Below are 11,667 nucleotides of genomic sequence, written 5' to 3'. Positions count from 1 at the left end.
AGTGCGGCGCGGCGTGCGCGGGCACGAGGGACGGGCCTGCCTCGGGCTCAGGCGCGGCGGGCGCGCGCTGCGGCGGGTGTGCGAGGCGCGGGCTGTTGTGCTCCCGGCTCTGCTCGGTTCTTCCTCTGCGGGTGGCGGAGGCCCCAAGCGGTGCGGGGCTCGACCCTTCCTTCCCTGCTCGTCCTGCCCAGTTCTTCTCGCGCTGCGCGGTCTCTCGGACGCCTGACCGGCCCGGCCTGGGTGAGCGGCGCCGCAGGACGCGGGAGCCGGGGCGGGAGGCACGCGGCGGCGGGAGGCCGGGGCGGGCGGCGGACTCCCAGCGGAGCAGGCGCGGGGCTCAGGGCCGCCGAGGCCTCGGGCGGGCCGGGCTGCAGCTGTGGGGTTGAGTCTGCCCACGAATGGCTGTTCAAAGCTGGGATCGGGCTGCGGAGCCCGCCTGGGCCTCTTGCTTTGGCTGGTTGCAGAGTGTGAGCCCATTTCCTGGCTACCTGGCCTCAAGAGTAAGTTGTTTGCTTTAAGCGGCCACTTAGGGCCGGAGCTTTACTTGTTGCCTCCTTCTCAAGAGTCCTGGTAGTCCAAGAACTCTTCCTGTTTCGTAGCTCATTTGCAGCCTCCTGGGAAAGCTAAAACTTTTATTAAAAATCAGCTGATAACTGTTTGCAAACGATTTATTGCCTTTCAATTTGTCCCACTTAATCAGGGAGCAGTTTATATGTAAGATTTTGTCGAAATCTCGATGGGCTGGTCGAGAGCAAATCGTAAGTTGAGCTGTCCGAAAGCAGGTGGTTGGATCGTTTGCACTTCTGCTTTCAGAAAGGAAATCCGTGCCACTGTGCTGTCAGAAGTTAGGGGCCTGCCCCACTCAGCTAGCCTGTTAGAACAGATCTCCTTTGCCTACTGTTACATTTTGTGTTTATCGAAGCCCATGCCTTTTTGTAGCTTGTTGGGTGGTAAAGAAAATGGGGTTAAATCTTAGGTGTTCTGTTGTGTTTTAGGAGAAGCCCTAAATGCAAAAGTTAAAAATAGTTTTAGCTAGCCAGGCAGTGGTGCACGCCTTTAATCCCAGCACTTGGGAGGCAGAGGCAGGGGGATTTCTGAGTTCGAGGCCAGCCTGGTCTACAGAGTGAATTCCAGGACAGCCAGGACTACACAGAGAAACCCTGTCTCGAAAAACCTTAAAAAAGAATAGTTTTAGCTTAACTTAACTGATGGCATTGTTTTTACACCACATTTCATGAAAAGGTTATCAAAGTAACTGCTTTGATTTCCAGATGGCAAGGAAAGTTCTGAAATTACTGGTGTAAAGTTTTGTAACTTAAAAAAGCAAACATAAAACCCTTAAGGACTGCTCACTTATGTCTTTACGTACATAGGCCATGTTGTATGGAAGAGTTAAGATATTTTGGACAACCAGAATGTTCTAGTAAGGATCTGATACTAAGAGTGTTTTCAAAGCATTAGTGTACAAAAATTGAAGACCCACCATCAAAATGTACTTTTAGATATGCCATTGGAACTGGCATAGTGGCACACGCCTTAAAATCCCAGTACTTAGGAGGCAGAGGCAGGCAGATCTCTGTGAGTTCCAGGCCAGGCAGAGGTATGTAGTGAGACACACTCCCTCCATATGCCATTGAACTTAGAGAATTGATACAGCTTTTGTTTAAAAACACAAAAATGAAGCATAATTTTTATGGCAAACAGTTGATATTTGCCCTGGTTGGGAATGGGGTTCTTAGGTTAGCATGTTCAGCATTTCTCACGGCTGTGAAAGACTGGACAGACTTTCAGTTGATTATGGACTACTAGTGGGAGTATGTCCAGTGTGTATTCGCTTAGTTTCCACTGGGGTGGGAGATAAGGAGGAGAGAGCGTGACTGTCTCTGAAACACTTTTGACTTTCTATCCAGTAGCTCATGAGGATTGCAGGCAGCAAAGGCCAACTCTCTCATGTCTTTTAGTGATTTCACAGTTTTAAATGTAATTACAGTGCTATTCAAAATGGCATAGGGTCTCACTTTAATATGCTTCAAAAGCACTACTCTGGTGGATCCTGTGTGAACAGGTTTAGTTTGTGCTGTCTAACCAGAAGTCTGATTTTAACAGGAAAATTCATTTAAGTGGCAATTGTTTTAACTCATTTTTGTTTACTCCAGGCCATTAGTGAAGAATACAAAGAACCTTTCAGCTTTGTAAAAGGTACCCTTATACCAGGGTTCTAATCTGTCTTTACAATGTGTGCTGCTGGGCCAGTGAGGTGGCTCAGCTGGTTAAGGTGCTTTCTGTCAAGCCTGAGGGTCTGAGTTGGATCTCCAGAACACAGGTTGTGGAAGGAGAATGGACTCCACAGATGCTCTGTGGAGCCTGTGTGTTTGAGTGCACACACATAAGTGTAGGTGTTTGTTTCTGTGCAGGAAAGAAGAACTCCTAAGGAAAACTTCGGATAGTATGATAGTTTAATGTAACCTCAGTACTAAAAGGAGTCGCTGTGTCCCAAATCTCTTTTTGAAGATTAGCTGATGGCACTTTTAAAATGTTGTACTAATTGTAAATCACAGTCGTGGGTGTTAGCAGGGAGAAACTACCTTTATAATCAGATCAAATGATAAAGGAAGACTAAACTTCGGAGTACCAAACTTTTGAAGGTTACGTGTAAAGTGAAAGGAAAAAGGCATAAATGTCTATACATATACAATGAACTTGAGAGTCTGCTGGGTGAGATGTGGTCTTGCTTTGTGGGCCAGGTTGGCCAGGACATGTGGCCTTCCAGTTGCTCAGGTAGGAAGGCACCTCCATGCCCAGCTCTGTGCGATGATGATGATGATGATGATGATGATGATTAAACAAATACACTTTTATAATCATTACCTGGTGTAAGAGAAAGAATATTTTCAGCACCATGTGAATGCTTCTCCTGTCATCTCTTCCCAGTCATTACTCCATAAATAGCAAAGTGATCTCTTTAACTGTGATTTTGTCTGTTTTGAACTTTGTACAATGTGGTTTCTTTCTAACTGACTTTTTTCCTTGACATAGAAGTACAAATTTTTAGAAATAATTTATTTTGTTTGTTTTTGAGACTGGGTATCTTTTTGTAGCTCTGGCTGGTCTGGAACTATATGTACAACAGGCTATCTGCAGACTCATAGAGATCTGTCTGCCTCTGCCTCCTCAGTGCTGGAGTTAAAGGCGTATGCTACCACACCTGGCTAGAAATGCTTTTTTTTTAATGCTGCCTAACATTCCTCTCTGTGTTAATCTGTTTTTACCACTGATATTTGAACTGTCTAGTTTTAGAACAGGTCCTGTGAACATCCTTGTATATACATTGATGCACATACATTTGATTCCCTTGAACATGTATTGTGAGGAATATACTCAGTTTGTCATCCAGCAGCATTGTGTGTGAGCTTGAAATTTTACTCATGCTACTTACTGACCATGTCTGAAATTTAAGTAGTCAACTCTTGAGAATATTACTATGCTTAAATTGCTCTGTGGTAGAATGAAGAAGTCACTCTGGTGCCTAATCTTTTGTTTTTAGATATGGCTCGTGGACAGCAGAAGATTCAGTCTCAGCAGAAAAATGCCAAAAAGCAGGCTGGACAGAAGAAGAAACAAGGACATGACCAGAAGGCTGCTGCCAAGGCTGCCTTAATATACACCTGCACAGTCTGCAGGGTAAGGTGCCCACATTCGGCTTTCTTACAGCCAGCTCTCACCTGGAAATGATGGGTTAAAATTTCCCCTCAACAAAAGGGATGCTGTATTTGAACTAGTAGATCTGATAGTGTTTTTTTCTAGGAATTCATCTACAGTCACCCATTCAAGAAACATTTTTTTCTTGGCCATGCACATTTCTCTAAGTGCTAGCTGGAAAAACAAGGATAAAACAGTGTCCTGCCCTTGTGTAGAATAAAAGTATCTTCATGGAGCTTATAGTCCACTGTGGATGCTGTAAAGAAGTCCTGACTCCGTTCTTAGTGTGGATACGGCTAAACCTTGTGCGTGCTGCCAGATGTAGCACTGCCCATGGGTAGCTCTTTGTCTCCATCTCCATCAGCTGCAGTGTGGGCGCGTACGAGGCCACATAGACTATTCACAGCGAGGCCTCTTAGTAGCATTACTGTGTTTAAAAATTGTTGGAGTGCTTGCCATGTGAGGATGGAGGCAGGTGTGTTACTGCGGTCACAGCAACCAGTAAGTTGTGCTGCTTGTTTCTCATATGCAGATGTTCAGCGTACAAGTGACCTGCATAAGTTCTGCAGGTGATCCAGCAAGTAAGAAGAGATGAGACCTGAGTCTAGGCAGGCTAGCTTTACAGTCTAGCCTCTGTGTGAGTTCACTACCCTTGAGGTTAATGAAGTGCTAGACAAAAAACCATAGGGTTGGTCTGCTTTACAGACACTGTGTTTAAACCCTGTACTTGAATAAAGATTGCTGGTGTGGATGGGAAGGGATCTTGATACGACATGATTGCTAGACTGAAGGTAATCATCTGTTGAAATCTTTACAAATGAAATAGGAGTTCCTAACTACATGACGGTTCTCATGAAGAGAGGGAATCTCCAACAGTCCGTATAGTGATCATGTTGAACCTTGGTAGTGATGATGATGAAATTGAATGGTTTCTGATTTATTTTTTTCCCAATATTGGAAAGGTGAAATTAAATTTCATTAGGTTAGTAATAAAGACATACCCTGACCTTTAAAGGCATAGTTTTGTTGTGTGTGTCTGTCTGTGTGTGTATGTATATGAATTAGTGTATGTGTGTAGGTGCGTGTGTGTGAGCATACATGTGCAAATATCAGGTGTCATCCATTATTGCTCCCTCTTTACTGGTTTGAATCAGGGTCTCTCCTTGAACCCACAGCTTACCAGTTGGCTAGACTGGCTGGCCCACAAGCTGTGGAGACCCCTGTTTCTGTTCCAGGAGCACTAGGCTCATGAAATGTATGCTCATGCCTGCTTTTTTGTGGATGCTGAGAGTCCACATCCAGATCCTCTTGTACCTGCTGAGTTGTCTCCCCAGTCCCTAGAAAGACACTTTTTAAAACATAATAAATAATAAAATAAATGAAAACACTTCATATTTTTGTTATATGTAATAGAGTGTTTTGAATTTATAGATAAATGTATTTGCCAAAGGGGAGTCACTGTTTTATTCTGTTACGTGAAGCTAGGAGAATGAAACAGCTCTCAGGTGAAGTGAGCTCTGGGCTGTAGTTTCCCTGTCAGGTAAAATGAGCGTGGTAGTAGAAGCTAAAGATTACTGTCAAGGTTCTGTGAGAATTGATAGGATATGCTTAATGAGTAAATGCTTTCTGTGTGTATCAATGACATAAAGTACTGGATTTTATGTATGTTCCTTTTCATGTGTGAAGTGTTAGGAATTTCCTTTTTGTAAGATACTTTTTCGTTTACCAGTCACAAGTAGAAATTTAAAAGCATTTTGTAGTAATAGTCTAGCATAAGCAAGTTCAAAGTCTTTTTTTTTTACAGGTTACATGTAGCATTGCTTTGTCTATTGCTACATAAAGTCTGATTCTTTTCTTTTGCATACTTTCTAAATTAGACACAAATGCCAGACCCCAAGACCTTCAAGCAGCACTTTGAGAGCAAGCACCCTAAGACTCCACTTCCTCCAGAACTGGCTGATGTTCAGGCATAAAGTTGTTTACAGGTAATTGACCTTTCTATTGGGTTTTTGGTCTTGTGGGGTTTTTTTTGTTTTTTTGTTTTTTTTTCGATTTTTCGAGGCAGGGTTTCTCTGTAGTCCTGGGTGTCCTGGAACTCACTTTGTAGACCAGGCTGGCCTCGAACTCAGAAATCCTCCTGCCTCTGCCTCCCAAGTGCTGGGATTAAAGGCGTGCGCCACCACCACCCAGCAAAGGTCTTGGTCTTGGTTTTGAATATAGGAGTAAAACTTATCTCCTCGGCCATGGAATGGATTTCTGACTGCAGCAGAGGCTTTTACTTTTACTGCCTAACTTTTGTACTAAAGTTAAATAATAGTGTCTCTGGTTGTTCTAGAATACTTTTAAAATTGGCAAAAGCCCTTTTCTCTGTACCTTTTCTTTTTTATGCCTTTGAAACATTCAGGTTTTTGCAACGATAGCCAAAAATAGGGGGGAACTTTTAGCTGGCCAACTTTGGGCAAAGAATGAAAGACTTCTCAGCTATAAGAAAACCATTATTTTAAAGGCACGAGAGTCTTCTCCCTGAAAGTCAGAGCAATTTACTGACTATATTTTTTACTGTCCTTTTACTTATTTACAGCGCTAGGCAGAGCTTTTCTGTATTAAAATATAGAGCAAAATATAGGCATGCTCCGTAGAAACTGCCTTGAAGTTACTTTTAATTTCATGTGCAGATGGACTTCTTGCCCTCCTAAATAGTGTGGTGCATATGCATGTGTGTTTGAGAGTTCTTCCTACCCATAATACCCATTGACAAATCCACCAGAGACTGACATAGTGACAGTCTTGCATTTTAGCTATTTGAAATGCTTGTCAGTCATTACAGTTACTGAAGCTTTTTCTTATATCTTACAGGTGGATTCATGACACCTTTGACTCTTCTACTGTCTCAAACCTTAGGTAACAAACCTGCAGCTGCTTTTTTAAACAAACTGTTGATCAGCAAAAAATAAAGGGGCTACAGAAACACTCATTCTTACGCTGTTCCCTTTGGGCTTCATGCAAAGACAATTCTGTGTAAATGTACAGTTGACTCTGATGTGGAAATCTGAAAAATCAGTCCATCCTTGTTATAAAAATTTTTTTACAATTGTAATTATATTGATGTTCATATTGTGTAAAATAACTCATTTAATAAAGTAGTGCTTTGATTTTACAACGCCACAGGATAAATGGTTCTAGAAATTCTGTTCTAACTTTCCTTATTATTTGCCTTATAAAAATGAATTGATCAGCTAGTGTTGCAAGAGCAATTCTCTTCCCTCTCAGCTCGGAGGCAGGTTTGTTAAACTAGAGCAGACTCGTTCATTACCTTGTGCACGTGATTCTTTTGGCAGCTGATGCAGGTTAACGAGTGGCTGCTCGGCTGCTTCCATGTAGTCCCCACTTCTGATCATTTCCTGGATGTCCATCTGCGAGTCAGTGTAGATGACAGAGTCAGTTCATAAAATTGGTAGGGTTGCCAGTGAGCCCCTCTGGACTACGTATGAAGGAACAAGTGTGAACTGTAAAGCCCTAAGTTGTCTTATAAGGGGTCTTTGCAAATTGTTCCAATTCTTTCATTTGAAATTGAACTATAATTTTTGAAATATTTTGAAAGTTATTTAGCTAACTTTATGAATGGATTTTTGCATTTAACAGGAAGATGAGAATGATTTCTTCCAGGTTAATTCCCAGAACATTCTTTGTCTTTCAGATCAAACTCTAATCTTAGAGACTCAGTGCTGGCTCCTGAAATCACAGACTCTCTGGTCTGACTTGAGCTAGCAGAGTGTTGTAGGATGAGGTGAATTCTGCCAGTTAAGGAAGACTAGTTCTGGTGGTGAGGTTGACAAGCAAGTCTGCTATAACTCAGCTTAAGTTTAGAAACTGACGTAATGGGAAGAACATTACGTACTGACAGCTGCTTAGAGCTGCGACCCTGACCTGTGGATAACAAACAGATCCCCCGTGATGCAGCCTGGGCAGTTAGTGGACAGCTTAGCATACTCTGACCACCCGGCTCATGCCGCCGAGTTTGAAGGAAGGTGTCTCAAGGGAGAGGCTTGGACCCCAGCAAGGGAGTGCTGGTAGTTTGTACAGCAGCCCTGTCCCCAGCCTCCCAGAAGTACAGCTGTCTGTTTATCTAATTTCCTGCCTCACACTTGGTATCCTCTGTTTGCTAAAATGTTGCTAACTAAAGTTAAAGAGTTTTACCTGTTTTCTTGTGGATCTTACAGACATTCTAGTTAAGTGGCAGTTTTAGAGCTTTTAAAAGTGCTTTCCACAGATGTACGTTTCTTTTAGTAACAAACTGGTTGCTCAGAGCCTGTTTGCAATTTTCGGTTTAATTCCTTTTGTTGTTTCACAGTTGTAATTCAGAATAAACCATTTTCAATCTTGTATTTAACTGTTTTATGAGCAGCTGAAGACACCATATTTCACTCTGTCTCTCAGTGATAGGGCATGGTTGATGGATCTTCATTCTGAGCATGGGGATTGCTAGCATGGTCCTGTTCTGTGTTTCAGTTACATCTACTGTAAGGAGAAAATGACGACTCAAACACCTTTGTAATTTAGTTTGGAGAGTCTTAACAGACAAGTCTGTTTAAAAACCGTTTTGGTGTCTTCACAGGTGATACAAAATAGCAAGAGGGGCTGACCTGTCTGTATTCTGTATTTATGTTGTCAGAAGGAGTGGGGTTCACATTAAACTTGTTTCCATTCTCATCCCCATGTTTAGCTGACACACTTGGGACCTCACGTGTGCTGTAATGTCTTATTAAAGAAGATGTTAAAGAAAACGAAACTAGTCTAATTTCTTATACCTTTTAAGAGGTTTTTATATCGCCTCTTCCCTCTCCTTCCTCTCTGATTTTACAACTGTCTCTGAAGTATCGTTTGGTAATCCAGAGGATGGCAAGTAAGTTTAGTTCTTTTATTGGCCGTTGTTTTCCCTATATCTGATGATTGCGTCTATAAGATACTGCCTAAGGATGAACAAAGTGTTTGTTATTCTGAAGCCTTGCTGTGTGCAGTGTACTAGCAGGGAAGAATTGACGGTCCCAACAAGAACAACAAAATACTTGGGCCAGTCACTGGACAGGATGGTTAACCCCTTAGTGACAGGAAGACTTGGGGCACTTTGGTGGTGGTGGTGGTGTAGGGGTTTTTTGTTTTGTTTGTTTCTGTTTGTTTTTGAGATAGGGTTTCTCTGTGTAGCTATGGCTGTCCTAGAACTTGGTTTGTAGACCAGGCTGGCCTGGAACTCAGGATTCCTCCTTCCTCTGCTCCCTGAATGCTGGGATTGAAGTCATGTGCCACCAGGCATGTGCCCTGTGACATTGGGATTTATGTTACAAATATTTCAAAGGTATTACAGAATAATTTCAACTTGAGATATGGCATAAGACAACAGTTAAAACTACAGGTTATCCCCCGCCCCCAAAGCGCCAACCTTTGTTTTTCATTATCTGCACATCTAGTACACTGCTTTAGTGGCTGATAAATGTCACTTTTTTATGCTATATTGATGAAGCATAGTCTAAACTAACTCAAATGCCATACTTAAATAACCAAGTCTGAATGAGTTCATTTGTACAGTTTTCTAATTTGGGATTTTTGTTTAGTGTGTACAGCAGTGGTGAACCAACAGGCAACAGGTATGTAGTGAAGTCCTTAGTTTAGCTTAAGTTGACTATGAAACCTTTAGAAATGGTGCGAGTTTCCAGTGTATAGGTATAATCAGGCATCTGTATGCATGACTCAAACATGCTTTATTAACAAAATTATGTTACAATGTCAGCTTTTTTATAAAAACGATAAGCAAAACACTTCTAAGCGTTCTTTTGATTAGCTGAGTTTTATTTTTGCAACCACTTTTCACCTTCAGTTCTGTATATAGAATAGACCCAAGTCTGAAATGTTTCCTACAGAGATAGACATCAATCACATGCTATTTATGCTGTGTGGGTGAGCTTCAGTGTTAATAGTGTTAGTCATTCTTTAAAATCATCTTTATATTTGCAGCACCGTTCTATAATTATTTGTGATTTTTGTTTTTGAGACACTCTCATATAGCCCAGCCTGTTCTCTGATCTTTGTGCTTTCACTTGCTTGGATTTCAGATGTGTACCAACCAGCACACCACTCTGCATCGTGATTTCTAATGGCTGTGTTGTATGGACCGTAAGGACCTTGCTCTCTCTCTGCCTCTTGCTGAGTTCTGGCTTCTAAGAAGTGGTCTGTGTTACTTGGAGGTCTATGGAGGCTTTGTTTCTTCCCATCTGTTCAGTCACTTATGTGAATCCATATGGGTTCTCAGTCCAGTACTACTGGATTATACTACTATGTGTCTTGTTGAAATTATTTCAGCTTCAACTGGTAGCAGCTTTCGGCTCCAGTGTCAGATACTCCTCCTCGTTTTGTTGTTTTAGAATTTACTATTTTGTTAAGACTAAGAAGCACCAGGCTTATTGACTATATTCCTAGAATTAGCATTTCTCCAGTGGTTCTTTTTGGAGAATAATTAGAAATCTAGGTGTGTATATTGAGTTTGTTTTGGGGGGAAGTTTTTTTTTTCTTTTAAGCATTTTTTTTTAACGTTTTTACTTGAACATTTTTTGGGAGGAAGAATCTCCTTGTCTGTGTGTTTGTGGTGCAGGTTATTTGGCTGAGTTTTTTTGTGTGCCTACTGATGCCCCCACCACACCCCAGGCTGAGGGGAGACTGAGCCCAGGATCTGCACATGCCGGGCCAGCCCTGAGCTATCTCTCCAGCTCCAAATTGAGATTGCTGATGTTCTTAAGAATGGTACTGTGAGATTCTTGTGTTGGTTGTAAAGCATTAACGTGAAAGTAACATTTGTAAAGCATCCAGAGCTGCTGCTCTTCAGATTATAATACCTTCTAGAGAAAAATGCATGCATTTATTTACATAATTTCAGGGTAGATATTAAGTGCTTACTGTATTGTGTGTAGATTCTGTGGGGAGAGAGGGTTGAGGTCAGTCATGCCTGGAGGGATGGGGAGTTGTCTAGGGTCTGGAGAGAGGAATAGGAGCAGATAGTGAGAGCAGGGTGGAGGTGGCTGGGTGAGCAGAAGCTGAGAGTGTGGGCTAGTCCGCGCAGGCTTATGAATGGCCGCCTTTGAGCCCGTGGTGAGAGTGGAGAGCAGCCCTCAGAATCAGCTTGTGCAGTGCGTGTGCCATGATATTATGTGACAGTGGAGATATAGTGTAGCTGAGGAAGATTCTTTTAGAGTAAAATACTTTTTGAAAGAAATTATTTGCCGGGCGGTGGTGGTGCACGCCTTTAATCCCAGCACTTGGGAGGCAGAGGCAGGCGGATTTCTGAGTTCGAGGCCAGCCTGGTCTACAGAGTGAGTTCCAGGACAGCCAGGGCTACACAGAGAAACCCTGTCTCGAAACAACCCCCCCCCCCCCAAAAAAAAAATTCCAGGCAGTGGTGGTTTTTATTTAATGCCTTTAATGCCAGCACTCAAGAGGCAGAGGCAGGTAGACTACAGAGCAAGTTCTAGAACAGCCAAGACTACACAGAGAAACCCTGTCTCAAAAACAAACAAGTATTTTGCTCTGCTTTGGTACAGTGATGCTGCTAGTGTTCAGAGGTCTGCTGTTCTCGTCTGTACCAAGAGATCCAGATGTATTGAGTCGGCACACAGTGTTTGTCATCTTCTGGATTAAAAAGTAATACATTTGAAAAATATTTCAATATATATATATACGTGTATATATGTGCATATATGTGTGTGTATATATATATTTTGGAGACTATGGTAAAACTGAATTTTTAAAACTATAAAAACCAGCCAGTGGTCTGTTTGACACTTGTGCACACATGTACATATTCTATGTGGTAACACAAACTTGAGAAATTATCGTCATTTAGATCATGGAACTCTGCTGTTTATAACATAGCAAGTGAGTTGTCTTCATGTTCTTAAATTGGCCTAAGTGTAGTTGTGTGGT

At 42.1% G+C, this 11,667-nt stretch overlaps 1 protein-coding gene across 1 annotated transcript; it reads left to right on the top strand.

Annotated features, from left to right (window-relative positions):
* Positions 1-81: 81 nt before the first annotated feature.
* Znf706 (zinc finger protein 706) lies at positions 82-8,084 on the top strand. The gene is made up of 4 exons (XM_034517085.2): positions 82-240; positions 3,545-3,681; positions 5,577-5,684; positions 6,556-8,084. The coding sequence occupies exons 2-3, from the start codon at positions 3,547-3,549 to the stop codon at positions 5,670-5,672; spliced, it is 231 nt and encodes a 76-aa protein (XP_034372976.1). The 5' UTR covers positions 82-240; positions 3,545-3,546; the 3' UTR covers positions 5,673-5,684; positions 6,556-8,084.
* Positions 8,085-11,667: the final 3,583 nt, after the last annotated feature.

The sequence above is a fragment of the Arvicanthis niloticus genome, chromosome 13 (genome assembly GCF_011762505.2).
Source record: "Arvicanthis niloticus isolate mArvNil1 chromosome 13, mArvNil1.pat.X, whole genome shotgun sequence".
NCBI lineage: Eukaryota > Metazoa > Chordata > Mammalia > Rodentia > Muridae > Arvicanthis > Arvicanthis niloticus.
The sequence above is the reverse complement of the archived record's forward strand: the minus strand, read 5'-3'. Positions and strand labels throughout refer to the sequence as shown.

Bases quoted from the DNA above. Each gene is read 5' to 3' on its own strand.
- Znf706 (XM_034517085.2), top strand. From the start codon at position 3,547: ATGGCTCGTGGACAGCAGAAGATTCAGTCTCAGCAGAAAAATGCCAAA. The intron at 3,682-5,576 runs GTAAGGTGCCCA...TTTCTAAATTAG, and splicing joins ACACCTGCACAGTCTGCAGG to ACACAAATGCCAGACCCCAA.